We start from the raw sequence: 17054 nt of genomic DNA, 5'->3' as shown, positions 1-17054 counted from the left end.
AAATGAAATACAACTCATTTCTTGAGAGATCCAACCCTCTCGGTAAAAACTGACTTTTGACCACTCAGGTTAGTGAAATTCAATTTGTTTAGCCACAACATGTGAACAGACTTTCACATTGCTCGCTAAGATTCAGATGCTCCTGCATCAAACAACAAACATCTCCAACACTCAAACGCTATATAAAGACACCCACAGTTACTGGTGGTATGTCAATAATAGAATCAACATTTGGAACAAGTGAGAATACACTTCCATTTTCGATGTATTCATTGAAACCATCAACAGATAGAACATGGAACCCTAATGTTTCCAACACGGAGACACTGTCAACAATTGCTTCTATGCAGACCCTACTCACCAAATCATATACCTTTAACTGAACTTCCATGCAACACAAAAGAAGCAATTTTTCCTAGACAACATGAAAATGAAGGTACCCCAGACATTTATTGTTTATATCCACAAACATCTCTTCAAGCATTGTCCAACTAAAACCATAATCATCTTCAAAATATTGAACACTTGTTCATTCGAAGGCTGCCCAATTTCAAAATTATTTATTTCTTCCAGTGACCAAATAGACGTAGCACCATTATTCACAAAACAAAGAAGTTGGTTTGTCTAATTCCTTTTCACCATACACTGTATATCTAAAATAGGCACACGCATAAAACCCCAACTATTCCTTTCAAGCTCCAAACAATATATAATGTACCCATATGTAGGATAGTCACCATAATTTTTGTCCAAATATAACCAAAAAAAATTCCTTTACAAAAGATAGCCACCTTCGATGGTGACACACCACTATAAGGAAGTATTGTTCTCTTCCAAACCATGTCATCAGTGGTACAAAATTAAAATATGTGGCCCATCTCACAAGACACACGTTTCACTACAACCTGGTTTGTCTAGTGCCCTATTGCCATACATTGTATGTCTAAAATAGGCACAAGCGTAAAACCCCAACTATTCTTTTCGAGCTCCAACTAATATATAGTGTACCCATATGTAGGATAATCATCATCTTTGTCCAAATACAGCAAAATTGTTTTTCCTTTATAGAAGATAGCCTCCTTCGGTGGTGACAAACCACCATAAGGAAGTATTGTTCTCCTCCAAACCATGCCATCACTGCTACAAAAGTAAAAATGTAGTCCATCTCATAAGACACACGTTTCAGTACAACCCATACATATTTCTCAGCACTAGATTTTTTCAAAACAAATAAGAATCCTTGCTCCCCAAGATGAAGAAAACCAATCTTCCTAAACATCTTTATAAAGGGTTTCACAACAAAAAAACTCTTAAAACCCAAATAATGTAGAGGTGAACTAAATACAATCATTGATCCAACATCACATTCAATTTTGAATGCAGATTTAAGAAAATGGAAAAGCATGGAAGATATTACTCCTTTGTCACTAAGGTAAGACCCAACGAAGCAACCAGGGCCCGTACGAACTGCTAAATCAATAAATCCAAACTTTTTGTCACCACAACCAGTAAGAAAGACTGGGTCCTCCAACAAAATACATCATTTTTTGCAAACTAGCTTTAATCTCATCAACACAGACAAAGGAAGCCAACGAAAAACAAGTGCAGTAATTTCAAATGGTAAAAACTCCAAAATAGTGTCATCCATGGTTACACGAAGAAATTTGTTGAAAGGAAAAAAGACACTACAAATTTTATGCCATAGAAAAACAAAAACGATGTCAACAAAATGCATACAATATTTGACATTGAAACATCTTAAAACAATCTATCAATATTTTCCAAAAGATCACATATACAACACCTTAAATCTAGCTATTGTGCAATAAAAATCAACCACATCATAACTTCTCTCCACAATTGAATATTCTTAGTTTATAAATATTATAAACAGAAGGGAATAATAAACCCTAGGCATTAATGCTAAAAACGCATGGGTTTATGCTGGATCATTCAAAGAAGGATCGCCCGCTGAAGGCCCTGCTCCCGCCTGATCTCCCCGTGTGCCTCTGCCCTTGCCCCCAGGCTCTGCCTGGTCGGGCTTTCGCGCCCCGACCCTCGCTGCGTCCTCTAGCTCAGATCCCCTCGGGGTCTGCTGCCCGTCGGTCTGATCCCTCTCGCTCTCAGCGGGCCTGCAATGGCAGGATCCGCTTCCCCTCCCCCTGCTTCAGAGAACCAAGAAGAAATTTTCGCCTCCCTCCTATCTGAACCTTCAGATGCTAGACCGCGCCCTTCTCAAACAAAGTTCATAAAAAAGCTGGATGAAATACCCGAGGTGAATCTCCCTCCTTCCCTTCCAAGGAAATCGGCAATAGCCCTTGCAGAAAGAGGTCTTGTAGGCCAGTTTACTGGGCTCTGGCCGTCCCCAAGAACTGTCCAAAAATGGGTGGAGCGCAACTGGAGCACAATGATTCAGGGAAAGATCGCCATCAGATTTTGTGGACGTGGGTACTTCACCTTCCTGTTCGAATCAAAAGAAGACAAGAATCTCATCTTCCGCAATGGCCCCTACTTCATGGATACAAGAGGCCTCTATCTGAACAGATGGACCCCGGATTTTGATCCGGAAATGGACATCCCTAACGCAGTTCCTGTCTGGGTGCGCCTCCCTCACTTACCGCTTCACTGTTGGGGGGATGAATCGGTAAAAGCCATAGGCAATGCAGTTGAAAAATATATTGACAGATCGGAACCAAGAGAAAACATGCACGCATGCGCAAGGATCTGTGTTGAAGTTGACTTAGGGAAAGGACTCCCTGAAGCCATCAAGATTAAGGTGGACCAGTGGATACACATTCAGCAGCTGGACTACGAACAACTTCCCTTCAAATGCAAGGTATGTCACGAGTATGGTCATTTTGCTAATAGATGTAGCAAGTTAAAAGCAAAGGAAATAGAAAATAACGAGGGAAACACAGAGGGATCATGGGAACAAGTTAAAAGGAAAAAGTCCTCTTCTAATCAGGGCCCCAGTTCCACAACCCCCCCGGCATCAAGCTTCCCCCCCCCTCCCCCTCCCTCAACCTTCCCCTCAACCTCTAATCCCTTCGAATCTTTAGCTGCTGAAACCCCTCTCTCCCCACCCCAATCCCCCCGCCCCGCATCTCCCTGTTCAAATCCCCCTCCCTCTCCTCCCCCCACCATTGAAAGAATTCTCACAAGGAACAAAGCCAAAGAAGCCAATCAGCCTTCTGATCCTCCGAGAAAAGTAGGCAGGAAAACGAACAAAGAACTCAGGGATGAAACAGCAGCAAAGGAGATGGCAACCGGAACTCAGCAACCCATGGACTCATATTTAGGCAGGCTAAAAGGAAGTGGCGAAAAAACAAAGGAGAAGTCCGGATCCCACCCCATAGCTGGTAAATAATGAACTTGGTCTCTTGGAATTGTAGGGGGATGGGCTCCTCCTTAAAGCTGAAAGCCATCAAGGATCTACTAAATCAGGAACAGCCGGACATCCTCCTAATCCAGGAGACCAAACTCAACGAACAGGACTTTCTTCACCAAACCCAACGATTCAAAAATTTCACAGGCCTCTCCAAAGGATCTGATGGGGCATCAGGAGGGATTGGAACACTTTGGAACAAAAACAAGTGGGAAATCACCAACTCACACCAATGCTCTTGGTGGATCAGAACAGACCTAAAGTATAAAAGCTCGCAGGAAACTTTTCATATATATAATATATATGCTCCCAATCATTACAGGGACAAAGCAAGTTGCTGGAACACCATAGAAGAGGACATCACCGCTCTCCAAAGCAGCAGGCTAATTCTTGGGGGAGACATGAATCTTATAAGGCATGTGGGAGAAAAGTATGGTGGAAGTTACCACGCAGATCCCTCAAGAGACAAGTTAGAATCTATAATACAACTCTTCAACCTGATAGACACCCCTCTGTCAAATGGGAAATACACTTGGTCTAACAAAAGATCAGGCACACACAATATCAAGGAGAGGCTGGATAGGTTTCTTATACAGGAAGGTGTAGCAGGCAACTTCCATTCAATAAGGAGCCAATTAATCCATGGTTCAGCTTCGGACCATAAGCCGGTGGTCCTCACTTTGGATAAAGGACCAATCCTCGGCCCCCTTCCTTTCAAATACAACAAAAACTGGGATCTCTACGAAGATTTCCGCATCCTTATTCAAAATCAGTGGGCCAAAGAAGTGATAGGGTCGCCTTATTTCGTATGGGAAACAAAGCTGAAACAGCTCCGGACAGCAATAAAGCAGTGGGCGAGGGAGCAGGCAAATCTTGACAGAAAAAAGAAAACCGAACTGCTAGCAGAGATGGAACGCTGGCACAAAGAAAAGGAGCAAACTCAACTCACAGCAGAGGACCTTGAGAAGGAAAAAACTTTGTACAAGGAGCTTTATCGGCAAAATCGAGTGGAGGAAGAGGATCAAAGAACAAGATCCCGCTGCCTTTGGCTGAAGGCAGGGGATAAAAACACTTCTTTTTTCCACAGTAATATCAAGATCAGAAGAGCCAGCAACCAAATAGATAAAATTGAAGTAGCAGGGATTGAGCTGAAAGAACAAGAAGAAATAAAAAGCGCAGCCTTTAATCACTTTAAGGATATTCTCACAGCAGACATCCAACATCACAACAGCGAGGCTTTCCTTAGTATAATAAAGAGTAAAATAACAGAAAACCATAACAATGAGCTGGAGCAAGATCCCACAGAAGAAGAAATCAGAGAAGCCACCTTCAGCATGCAACAAGACAAGGCCCCAGGGCCGGACGGTTTCACTGTTGCTTTCTACAGGCAACACTGGGAAACTATAAAGAAGGATTTTGTGAGAATGATAAAGAATGCCTTTAGAAATCACAAGGTAGGGGAAAATACAAAATCCTCGCACATAGCTTTGATCCCTAAAGAAGCAAATCCAAAAACCTTCGACAGATTTCGCCCCATATCGCTCTGCAATGTCTCATACAAGATCATTACAAAAATTCTCGCCAACAGATTAAAGAAATTCCTTCCACTTCTAATCTCTGAGAATCAGGGTGGTTTTGTCCCAAGTAGGCAGATCATAGACAATGTCATTCTAGTTCAGGAAGCCATTCATAGCAGCCTCAATAGAGGAGAGCGGGGAATGATCATCAAATTGGATATGGCAAACGCATTCGACCGGGTGGATCACACCTTCCTCAGAGCAGTTCTCAAAAAATTTGGCTTCTCCTCCAACTTTGTCAACATCATCAACGGGTGCATCTCTAATCCTTGGACCGCGCCTTTGATCAATGGACGACCAAGCAACTACTTCAGAAGTTCGAGGGGTCTACGGCAGGGCTGTCCCCTCTCCCCCTTCCTCTACATTCTTATGGCCGAGACTCTGAGTGCCCAACTAGAAAACCTTCGCAACAAAAAAGAAATCACGGGCATTCACATTGAACGAGGGATAAAGGAGATTAATCACTCGCTCTTCGCGGATGACACTCTGCTAATTGGGGGCGCCTCCAGTTTGATGGCTAGGAGGTTCAAAAGAGTCCTGGATGCCTTCCTCCTTGTATCTGGGGGAAAACTAAACAACAGTAAATGCAAAATTTACACCTGGAATGTTCCCTTTCAGATCCAACAAAGAATTTCTCAGATTCTAGACATCCCTCTGCAAAGAAGCTGGAGCTCCTTCTCTTATTTGGGTCTCCCTTTGGCAAAAGAACACATCAAAGCAGAAGTCTGGACAAAACACATCGAGAAGATGAGAGGCCTCCTTCAGAGTTGGGGTGCCTCCTGGTTAAATCTTGCTGGCAGAACCATTCTTATAAAGGTTGTCCTCTCAGGCCTCCCAATCTACCAGTATGTGGTAATTATGGCTCCCGCTAGCATCCACAAGCACATAGAACTCATTATGAGAAGTTTTCTCTGGCAGGGGGGAAAACAGGACTCAAAGAAATTCAGCCTTGTTAATTGGGACCAAGTCACCCTTCCGTATGAAAAAGGAGGATTATCCATAAAAATTCCAAGTCTCTCCAATCAGGCTTTGGGGCTTAAGCTGATATGGAAGATCCTCTCAGGGAATGGCTCGTGGTGGGTGGAGACAATAAAAAGGAAATACCTCAGCGGTCCAAACTCCAACATTCTTCAGGATCCAATTGTGGACAGGCCGTGTACTCCAATGTGGAGACTGATTAAAAAAGTCTTACCCCACTTCAGAGGAAATACCTCCAAAATCCCAGGAAGCGGAAAGAATGTCAAAATTTGGCTTGACAGAATCATGGGCTCCAACCCAAGGAATTCACTTCAAGAACTAAGACCTCTTCAAGTCTGGATGGAGGAGCGAAATATATCCTCTCTGTTTGACATATCCACCTGGTCCCAAAATAGATGGCTTGACTGGAAGGTCCTGAACCTCCCTCTGGATCTCAGAGACCAATGGCACAATTTGAAACTCTCTCTATCTGGTTCAGCTCCAATCAATAAGGAGATGGATGACAGATACATTTGGGACACCTGTGGTGGAAGCTTTACAGTGAAAGAGGGCTATAAATCTTTGCAAAACATGACTCCCACAGTAAATTGGAATCTTCATAAGGCAGCCTGGAAGACCGAATGCATCCCCAAGGTAAAACACTTCAACTGGGCCCTCTTAAAAGGGAAAATTCTTACAGCCGAGAATCTGAGAAAGAGAGGAATACAAGGCCCCTCGATTTGCTGTTTTTGTCAAGCAGAGGAAGAGTCCATTCATCACTCCTTCCTTCGATGCCCCTTCGCCCAAAGCTGTTGGAAACAGCTAATTAGCCCTCTGGAAGTTAGAAGAAGTTATGATCAGGTGAACAACCTCCAGAGAAATTGGAAGAAAGAATACCCTTTGAACAGGAAAGGTAAGAATAATCTCTTAAGAATATGGAAATGCATTCCAGCTACGCTGTGCTGGAACATTTGGTTAGAAATGAATAATTATGTCTTCAAAAATGGACAGATTAAAATCGACAGGATCATCGCAAAGACAATTGCAGGGATTTCAGAGGCTATCAGTGCCAACCATATAGCTCTCCCAGATCAACAAAGATGGACAAAAGAGGAGAAAGACTGGTACAACAGCTTTAATATTAGCCACTCTCAAAATCCCTCTCCTCAACTTAAAGCTCCGCAGAATCGACACAATTGGAAACTCAGGGGCGCTAAAGAAGATATAAACAAATGGATCCTAGCTCAGAATCGTCCCTTTCTCCTCTTTGATGGAGCATCAAAGAGCAACCCCGGGAGTGCAGGTGCAGGAGGAATAATCAAAGATCAGAATGGGAATATCATTTGCAGCTATGAATGGGGACTTGGAATCGCCACTAACAACGTCGCCGAAGCATACAGCCTGCTTTTAGGCACCTCGATTCTTCACAGGACAGGTCTACGAAATGCCATAATCCTTGGGGACTCGGCTATCATTATAGCAGCAATGAACACAGGCAAAGAGTTCAATAAAGCAAGTCTCAACAGCATCAAGGCGAGGATAACAGATAACCTCAGACATTTGGGGGAAGTCACCTTTATGCACGTGTTAAGAGAGAACAATGCAGAGGCGGACTCCCTAGCGAGCAAAGCGGTCAACCGACAACAAGGACAAGTAAGTGAAAATGGCAGAATCTATGCAAGAGAAATACCATAAGATCTCTAGTGGTCAGACAGAACACAAGGTAAGCTTTCGCAGAAATTGTCAGAAAATCAACCACACTCCTGGTTCTCCCTTCCCCGTCCATCCTTTCTCCCTCATTTCGCCGGCGCATTCCTCCTACCTTGATCCCAAAGCAACTCTCCCACATCTTTCTCGTGATTTCCCCTACATCTTGTTAGGTAAACGTCCTCTCCGCACCATCGAAGTTTGCCTCCCAAATTCGCAGTTGGATTCGCCCTCAGCTTCCCCAGAAAAAAATCCCGAGTCCCCTCATCATGAAGGATCTCTCCCGCTCCTTTATATTCCCCCCCCTACCCCTTCTTCCTTCAGAACTTCCCTGTTTTGCAAGAATCAGTTTGGGAAAGAGGAGTCTCCTAAGCAAGGCAGTCTCAGCGGCAGTAATCAGTTGCCTCCCGCGCCCGATCATCTCACCAGCATTCAGCAAGCAAGCCATCAGAGCATTAGCGACACTCCGGCCCTTAACTCAGCATCCAGGTATAAATCAAGTTTATTGCAAGTTATTTGTTCACTAACCAGTTTGCTCACAGTCATGGCAGAAAGACAACAGCCAGAGGCTCAGGGGGGAGAGGCGCCCCGTGTGAATCCACTTGACAGAGTTTTGGGCAACGACACTTGCACACTTGGTAAAGAGCATTGCTTCTTGATTGCCCGGTTTATGAAGCATCACAACGAACTCCGTGAGGACTTCATTGCAGACAGCAGATCCAAGCGTAAAAAGTTGGAAAAACGCAAGAAGGAAATCGAGAGCCTTAAGGACAGGTGCGAGCATTTAGAGGAGGCAATCAAGCACATTAAAAATCTCACGGAAAGCATGCAGGCAGAGGCTTCTACCAAAGACAGCCAAAAGGAGCAGCAGAAAAGAAGATCAAATGGAGGACATAGTGAACCAATTCTGGGGTTAATCTCATGAACAGCAAAGTCTGCCTTATAGATGGCCTTTTTGTAAGACAATATAGTAGATATCTTTTCCAGCACTCTTTCCTCAAGCTAAACTCTCAGAAGTCAAGGGCTGCGCCCCTTCTTTGGACTTCTCCTCTAATTCCTCTTTCAACATATTATGTATTATCTTCTGCTTACTGCAGTTTTTATAATATATGAGTAGACGACCTTGTAAAAAAAAAAAAAAAAAAAAAACGCATTGGTTTATAAATGTAAGGGAATTATATTTAACCCAAAGAATATGAACCCTTAGGAATATAACAATCTTTATAGCAATATAAACCATTGTAAATGTAAGAAAAATTAGTATCTTGATTTCTCAATTTATATGTCATTTGTCAATTGATATCATATTTTTTTCAATATATATTTTATCTTTAATATGATATTTAAATAGTTCTCCATATAAATTTTTTTAGCTAATTTTTTTTTTTTTTTTTCTTAATTTAATTTTTAATATTTTTTATTCAAATTTTTCTTTTCCAATTTTTTAAGATTTCAAATTTGCAGACATTTCATATTTGATATGCCATCCTAATTTTTTTTCAAACATATATATTTTTTATAGTTAATTGTAATAATTTTATAAAAAAAAAGATCATTTTCATTTATTTCAAGATATATTTTTCAAATTAATAAAAAATCACTATATAATATTAAAAACCACACTAATTAAAATACTAGACATTGACAAAAATTAATTACGCCGTAAGGCGTTTCCCTCTGAAATGAACTTCCCTAAAATCTCCCTGTCATCGGTGTGTGCCGTTAGATTATGTGTTAAATGATTAGAGTATTGTTAATCATTCGATTAATAGAAGGTAATTGAGTGGTTGTAACGGTTCCATGACGCATAATCGGCAAAGGTCGGTCAGGAATTTCAGGGATCTCTGCTTCTCCCTCCAACATCTTCACGACCTCCACCATTCTAGGTCTGAATGCCACCATAACATGTGCGCATAGAATACCCACCAAAGCAAATCTCTCCATTAGACGCTCTGCCCCGCTCTGACGGATTCTCTCTTCTATTATTTCACTGGTTCTGCCTTCTTTCGCCAGTCTCCATCCCCAATCTATAATAAGATAGTGAGAGGCGCAGTCCGCAGAGGTGTACAAAGCCTTTTTGCCGCTCATGATCTCCAACAACACAACACCGAAACTATAGACATCGCTCTTGTCAGTAAGTTGACCATAAAGAGCATATTCAGGAGCCAAGTAGCCATGCATCCCTGCTATCCTCGTCGTCTGGTGTGATTTTCCTTCTTCCTTAGCCATGATCCCTACCAGACCAAAATCTGCCACGCAAGCATTCATTTCATCATCCAGAAGAATGTTAGTGGGTTTGATGTCTCTGTGATAAATGGTATGCTCAGTACTGTCATGCAGATAAGCCAACACTTTGGCAATCCCAAGGATTAGATTCTTTCGTTGCAACCAGCTCAGAGGTCGGGCTTTGGATTTTTCTCCAAAGAGTGGTCATCGAGAGTTCCATTGAGCATGTAATTGTATATCAAAAACAGCTAGTGCCCCTCCCTGTCGTTGCTGGCGACACACCAGCCTCTTAAAACCACTAGATTCCGGTGCCTAATGCTGTTGATGACCTCCACTTCGTTTAGAAATTCAGAATCACATTCCAGAGTGCAATTTCTAATTCTCTTCACCGCAACCCGCCGACCGTCTGGGAGCGTTCCCTTGTACACAGTAGCGAAGCCCCCTTGGCTTCGCTGAAATGATCAGTGGCAGCCTTGATCTCTTCAATGTCAAACCAAACTGCACCCGTGTTGGGTTTCACGGACGATTTCAGATGTTCCTCATTCCGCCTCGCAAATCCCCTAGGCTCAACCTTACGACTCCTGTTCCTCGCCCACATACAATACAGAAGCCTAAGAGCGCAGATCAGGAGGGCTACACCACCACCCATGACACAGTAGGCCATAACTCGGCCACGCGACGTGGTCTGGACGAAAGGTAGCCTGAGGACACACTGAGCAGTGCTTTGGGTTTTGGGGCCGAATTCATTAGCCACTCCAGCGGCATACAGACAAGTGAAATAGTAGCATATCTTAGAGGTTACCACGTTTGTCAAGTTTGTGTACATTTTTACCAGCTCTCTCTCAACAAGGTCTCCGCTATCCTTGCATGCCTGACAAGCTGCCAGATCTGAGAGGTCGCCTTTGCAAGCAGAGTCCAGTGGAGTAATTCCCAGTTTGCGCATCCAGTCCTGCTTGGTTTGTATGCCAGCACAAACATTTCAAGTTCTCAGGGTGGAATTCGACCTGTCTGTTATCGGCCAAGTTGGCATTAACTAACCCTTTACCCACATTTTTTGGATCTACAAAAAGCCTTTTAAATTTTTGTATTCCAGGCTCTAAATTGATCATGGTAGAACAATTTAGCGGTTAATTCTTCTCGGTCTTTACAGTCTACAGCGGTAGGTTTTAGGGTTTTATTTTATGAAAAACATCTAATGCATTTTATCTTTAAATACTTGAAATCTTGTGTTGCTTATATTGCTTGTGTTTGGAGTAAGTCTGTTCTTTGTCTTATTTGTTTTACATTTCCTGTGCTAAAACGTGATGCAGATTCCTTCATTTCGCGGTCTAAAATGGTGTAGAAATGGCCGAGGGTCTAATTGCCGATATGTTTACAGTACAGCGGACCGCGGGTCGAGTATTGTGGTGTATGTGCGGTATTTCCATGCCACCCAACGTAGCAAACATATGTGTTAATTGTATACGAACCCAAGTGGATATCACAGAAGGTCTACAAAAACACGTAACAGTCCTTCATTGCCCTGAATGTAATTCGTATTTACAGCCCCCCAAAACATGGATAAAAGCCCAATTAGAATCCAAGGAACTCTTAACATTTTGCATTAAGAGGCTCAAGAATTTGAACAAGGTTAGGCTTGTACATGCTGAATTCATATGGACCGAACCCCATTCTAAGAGAATCAAGGTCAAGTTGCGAATACAGAAGGAAGTGCTCAATGGGGCTATATTGGAACAGGCTTACGTTGTTGAATATGTTCAGCAAGATCATATGTGTGAACATTGTACAAGGGTTCAGTCCAACCCAGATCAGTACGTGGCTGTTGTGCAAGTCAGGCAGCATGTTAGCCACAGGAGAACGTTCTTCTATCTGGAACAGTTGATTCTCAAGCACGGTGTAGCTGCTCAGGCAGTCAATGTTAAACAAGTGCACGAGGGTGTTGATTTTTTCTTTGCTAATAGAAGTCATGCAGTTAGGTTTGTGAGCTTTTTGGGCAATGTGGTGCCTATTTTGAATCGCAATGACAAACAGCTTGTGTCTCAAGATTCAAAGAGCAATACATACAATTATAAGTACACTTTCTTTGTTCAGATCTGCCCTATTTGCAAGGAGGATTTGATTTGCCTCCCTCTAAAGGTTGTGGCAAACTTGGGTAACTTAGGTCTCCTTGTTTAGTGCACAAAAGTGAGTACCCATATTACGTTGCTTGACCCATTTACTTCGAGGCATGCTTTTATGGACATGAATCAGTATTGGAGGGTTCCTTTTAAGCCTCTCCTTTCAAACCGACAGTTCGCTGAATATATTGTATTGGATATTGAAGTTGAGATGGGTTTGACTACTGTGGGTGGTATCAAGTATTCATTGGCAGAGGCAAAGGTAGCCCGTGTTTCAGAGTTTGGAAAGAATGACACTATTTTTACAGTGAAAACTCATCTGGGCCATCTTTTGAGTCCTGGTGACTATGCTCTTGGTTTTGATCTCTATGGTGCAAATACTAATGATGTGGATTTAGATAAATACAAAGGACTTAATCTTCCAGATGTGGTTTTGGTGAAGAAAAGTTACGAAGAGAAGCGCCAAAAGAAGCGGGGCGAGCCTAAGCTTTGGAAGCTTAAGACATTGCCCATGGAGGTTGAACCATCTTCCAGAGGCAGAATGGAGGATGCGAAGGAATGGGAGGACTATGAAAAGTTTTTGGATGAACTAGAGGAAGACCAGGAGATGCAATCCAAGATTGCATTGTACAGAAATGAAAATTATCAGCGAGCAGATACAACGTCTATGATAGATGATGAAGATGTTCCTTCTGTACCTTTGGATGAGCTTCTTGGTGATCTTACACTCGAGGATGATGAGCACGAAGATGAAGAAATGGAATGCTAATTGTTAAAACACATTTCAAAAAATCACAGTACATTTATTACTCACTTTGAAAACCTTCATGCTCAAAATCAATGTGGTATCACAGCTACACAATGGTAGAGATATCATTTCCAACAAAAATCTTCTGCAGTTGATTGTCATGATGTGCAGACCTTTTGTCAGCCTATCAGTGGCATTTATTGGAGCTAGCATATTGAAGATTGGCGCAGCAGCATCAGTAATGATATGTTTGAGCTGTACGTTTGAGTTAAGAAGAATTGCATGGCTTAATTTATTGCAGACACTAACATTGCTTTTCCATTAAATTATTGCAGTTGTTTGTATTTTTATTGCCATTATGATGCTTGGAAATCGTACTGTCATTTTGTAAGTTGCACAGATGAATAGATTAATAGTATAATGAACATATGAAATGATGCTTTAAGAATGCTGAGGTGACATTGTGTTTTTTATGTGCTGGATAAATTGTTTTTACTACAACTATTTTGCATTTGTTGGATACTTGTGTGTTTTTCGAATTGGTGTGGCTGCTGATTTTGTGGTTGTTCATTGCAAAATTTTGAAGAAAAGGCCTTCCAGGTGTAGAATTTGATGATGTCACACAAAGCATTGCTCCGGATTTTAAGCTCCTTACTGCTGCTATTGAATCTGCCACTTCTGCTAAATTTGCTGCATTTTTATGAAAACTTAAAATAAATAGGGAACTATTTTTGCTTCAGAATATGAAACATTGAAGAGACCACTCCAGAAGATGATGTTGCTGCCATCATGAAGAAGTAGTTAATGGTAATAAGAATACATTTCTGCTCAAAAAATCATCATTTTGGTTTGTTTTTTGGAGGCTTTTGTGACCAGATGCTGATTACACAAGTTCATTGTTGCTCCTATCCAATGACTACTATTGATGTTCATTGTTATCTGAAGGCAACGGGTTGTCTCTTCATATTCCAGGAATTCTTAAAACTTGATCATCAAAAAAACAAAGAGGAAAAAGTTGATGGTAGAGTTCGTTGTTGCTCCTGTCCTTGGATGCTATTCATGTTTACTGCTATCTGGAGGCAGCAGGTCATATCTTCAGATTCACGGTATTCTTAAAACTTTATCATCAAGAAAACAAAGAGGAAAAATATGAAGGTATCGTATATGTTATTTTCATGCTGCTGATTGGAGAAAATCATTGTTGTTTGTAGCAGTGGAAGATTGTTGGTACAATAAGAGAGTAAATTTATTAAACAGAAAGTGTTGTTTTCTTTGCTGGTCACACATTGAAACCTCTGGTTGACAAGGTGAAACAGTTCATTAAATGCTCTCATAGTACAACCAACAAAAACTGGGTTTTGGTGTTTGAAGTCAGGACTAGATTCTCTGTCCTTGCTTTTCTCCAAAGAGTTGAAACCGACACATAGGGTTGAGAGTTTATTAAAACTGATATGCGTCTAGGAAGGAGCAGTTATGGAAAGACTTACACAAGGAGAAGTTATGGAAGAATTATGTTGTTAGGGAATAAAGGATGAAGACAGTTCATACATACCACAATTTAAGAGAGGCTTTGACGATTGTCACCCTATCAATTGCAGACGACATTATTCCCCATGTCCAGGATGTTGAGGATATCCTTCAAGATTGGGACTCTTTGTCCAAGGATGTCCCCTTTACGAAATAAATATAGGCATTATAGACTTACAAAAAGATAAATAGGTACAATGGTTGTTCTAATTCCTTGGAGAATCTTTTAACAATTCAAAAACCCTGCAATTTACTTGCGGTTTCAGCTTTATTAAGGACTTTCTTGTAATTTCCCTTGTTCAGCAGGGGCTTCGCCATTTTCGTTTTAGTTCTGTTGTGGATCTTGAACGATTCTTATTTTCCTAGTTAACTGTTTGTAGGCAACCTAACTGTTTTTGACATTTCTTATTGGTAGGTTAATTGTTATTATCCAAATTAGTTACTGTAGTTGTAAGGGGTTCATGCTTGAATGTGTTCTATTTGACCTTGCAATAAGAATTCCGGGAAATATTTTGAATGCTTGCTGTTTGATGCCATTTCCATTCAACTGTACTGAGTTTTCAAACCATTTATTGCTATCTGTTTGGCATTGTCACCTCCAATTATGTTTTGATTTGGCAACAGAAATACCTCTCCTGCATGTTTGATAAAACATTTAGTGTTTCGTGGCTGTCATTATTTGTAAACTCAATGTTTATGTTAATCATTAAACCACTGGAATATATTAAGCCGGGTCTATGTTATGGTCTTCTAGCAAATATAAGGGTCACTTGTATAAGCAAAGGGTATAAATCCTTGGGAATTTGGTCTATGTGAGTGATGGCTGAGAATTAGTATATATAGGAGATTATTATAGTCAATTCATATTTACTGTTCTATACTATCTAATAAAATTATGATAATTTGGGTTATAACTTATTAGGGGTTATATTCTCTTAGTATCTTAGAAATTGTTCTGTAAGTTATCATTAATATTATTCTTGGGAGCTGTACTCTCCATCTATATTTGTCTGTCAATCCTTGTCATACTCTTTTGAGTAATTTGGATCTTATGCTTTCCGAATGAAGCATTCCTAGAAGGGAGGTAATTGTTATGGCCCTCCAGTGAATTTAAGGAGTCCTGGAACTAGAACTACACTGGTAATGGCTGAGAATTAGTATATATTTGGTGTAAATATATGATATTATTATGATCATTGACATGCACAATTGTCTATGATCATTTGATATTGCAATCTTTTGGGTATCAGGAGTTATTCTCCTAGTATCTGAGGAGTCATAGTACAGCTTATCATTATTCTCCTTACGAATTGTGCTCCTCATTTATATTTGACGTGTTCAGGGTTTATTATGTTCTTTTGGGTGTTTTGGATCAAAGTAGTCTACTTTGATAAAAATTCTATTGATTCCATATTAACAAAGGATCAACAAAATTGGTAGTGCTAATTCTGCCATGGCAAACCCCTCAGCGCTAGGTTGGTTGCTCTATATGAATTGTTGACGTTCGTTTTTATCTCAATTCCATAGGTTACAACTCTACAAGTTAAAATAGTATAGAATCGTAGATCCATATTAGCTTTCGTGTATATATATATATATATATATGGAAGAGGGTTTAAACAGGTTGAAGGAATGTACAGCGAGTGCAGGGTTCCAACAATTGAATGATGAGGCGACACAAGTAACACATAGTATATTTATCTGAAAATTCTTTGTGTCTATCCCTCTGATTATTGGTTACAAATAAGATTGGCTCAATAAATGGGGAATTGATTTGATTTTAAAAATTTCATGCAACGATGTGAAGTGATATACATCCTCCATTCCTGTAAATTTATGTTCATTGTTTTTCTTTTTTCTTTTTTATCTGATAGTAGGCGGCTTACGAATATGGAGCGCCAATAATCATTGAGAAAGAGGTTAACCATGCAGCATTTGCCTTTCTTTAAGCCGAGAATTTCAGTTATTCCTCAGTCTGGAAAATTCGGTGGTAGATTTGTGAGTAGTGGGTAGTAAAATGAAGAATCTGAGCATTTATCTTGATTAGATTCTCTGCATCCATGGTTAGGTGGCAGCAAAGTTAGATCCCTCATTGCACAGCAATCGAGAGAAATAGGGCCTGCGAATATCACTATTCGAAATGGTGCAAAAGTAAATTCAACCATCACCTACATGGATTTTGTTATGGTCTCTTAGGAGAATTTGATTATAATGGTATTTTGTTATGGTCTTTTAGGTGCATTTGATTAATGATGGTTTCTTCAAAATTTGAGGATGAATTTTGAATTATTTCTTCTATTCCAGAAGCATTGACAACAGTGCAAGGACGAGAGAGCAGCAAAAAATGCTTGGCAGACTGTGCCCTTGAACTTGGCAAGGATGCCTTTAGAGGTATTTATCTATTGATCAAACCATGTCAGTCCTAATGCTACGGATATTATGTGAAGACTATTTGACCTCACTGTTATGAGAACATATGAAGCAATTTGAACAACTACAGCTACAACGTCAACAATAATGTTTCAGCCTTGCTTAATTCAATGCAGCACAATCAAAATTTCCAAAAGCAGAACTTCCTAAGCGCATTGAATGACAATCAACAGAATTTCAAACTTCCCTACATTTAGAACATGCATTGGACCACCTAAGCAACTCCTCATCACAGAGATTTTGAATTCTTTTCAACAGGACTAAGATTGGTATACGTCAAAATTTTCTGGATACTAACTCAAAATAGATTGTTCTTTCTACAACTGATCTGTATAATAGTTTCTATGGTATACATGAAAATTGTCATAATTTGTGCATGG

General features: G+C 40.6%; 1 protein-coding gene and 2 pseudogenes across 1 annotated transcript; 2 read left to right on the top strand and 1 right to left on the bottom strand.

The window, feature by feature from the left end:
• The first annotated feature begins 3396 nt into the window (after positions 1-3396).
• LOC149253223 (uncharacterized) lies at positions 3397-8551 on the top strand. Its single transcript, XM_089454404.1, has 2 exons — positions 3397-7572; positions 7667-8551. Exons 1-2 carry the CDS (start codon positions 3397-3399, stop codon positions 8549-8551), a joined length of 5061 nt encoding a protein of 1686 aa, XP_089310530.1.
• An 809-nt stretch (positions 8552-9360) lies between these two features.
• LOC149253222 (putative receptor-like protein kinase At1g11050 pseudogene) lies at positions 9361-10795 on the bottom strand (annotated as a pseudogene).
• Positions 10796-11195: 400 nt separating this feature from the next.
• LOC149253221 (uncharacterized) lies at positions 11196-12837 on the top strand (annotated as a pseudogene).
• The last annotated feature ends 4217 nt before the right edge of the window (positions 12838-17054 follow it).

Source organism: Pinus tabuliformis, chromosome 7 (assembly GCF_031772625.1).
Source record: "Pinus tabuliformis cultivar Carrire ecotype Pingquan chromosome 7, CPIR1, whole genome shotgun sequence".
Taxonomy (NCBI): domain Eukaryota; kingdom Viridiplantae; phylum Streptophyta; class Pinopsida; order Pinales; family Pinaceae; genus Pinus; species Pinus tabuliformis.
This window is presented reverse-complemented; position numbering and strand designations above follow the sequence as displayed.

What these genes read in the sequence shown, in the direction of transcription:
- LOC149253223 (XM_089454404.1), top strand. Translation starts at nt 3,397, where the DNA reads ATGGGCTCCTCCTTAAAGCTGAAAGCCATCAAGGATCTACTAAATCAG. An exon ending in TCAACCGACAACAAGGACAA is followed by an intron (nt 7,573 to 7,666) that starts GTAAGTGAAAAT and finishes AGAAATTGTCAG; the next exon opens with AAAATCAACCACACTCCTGG.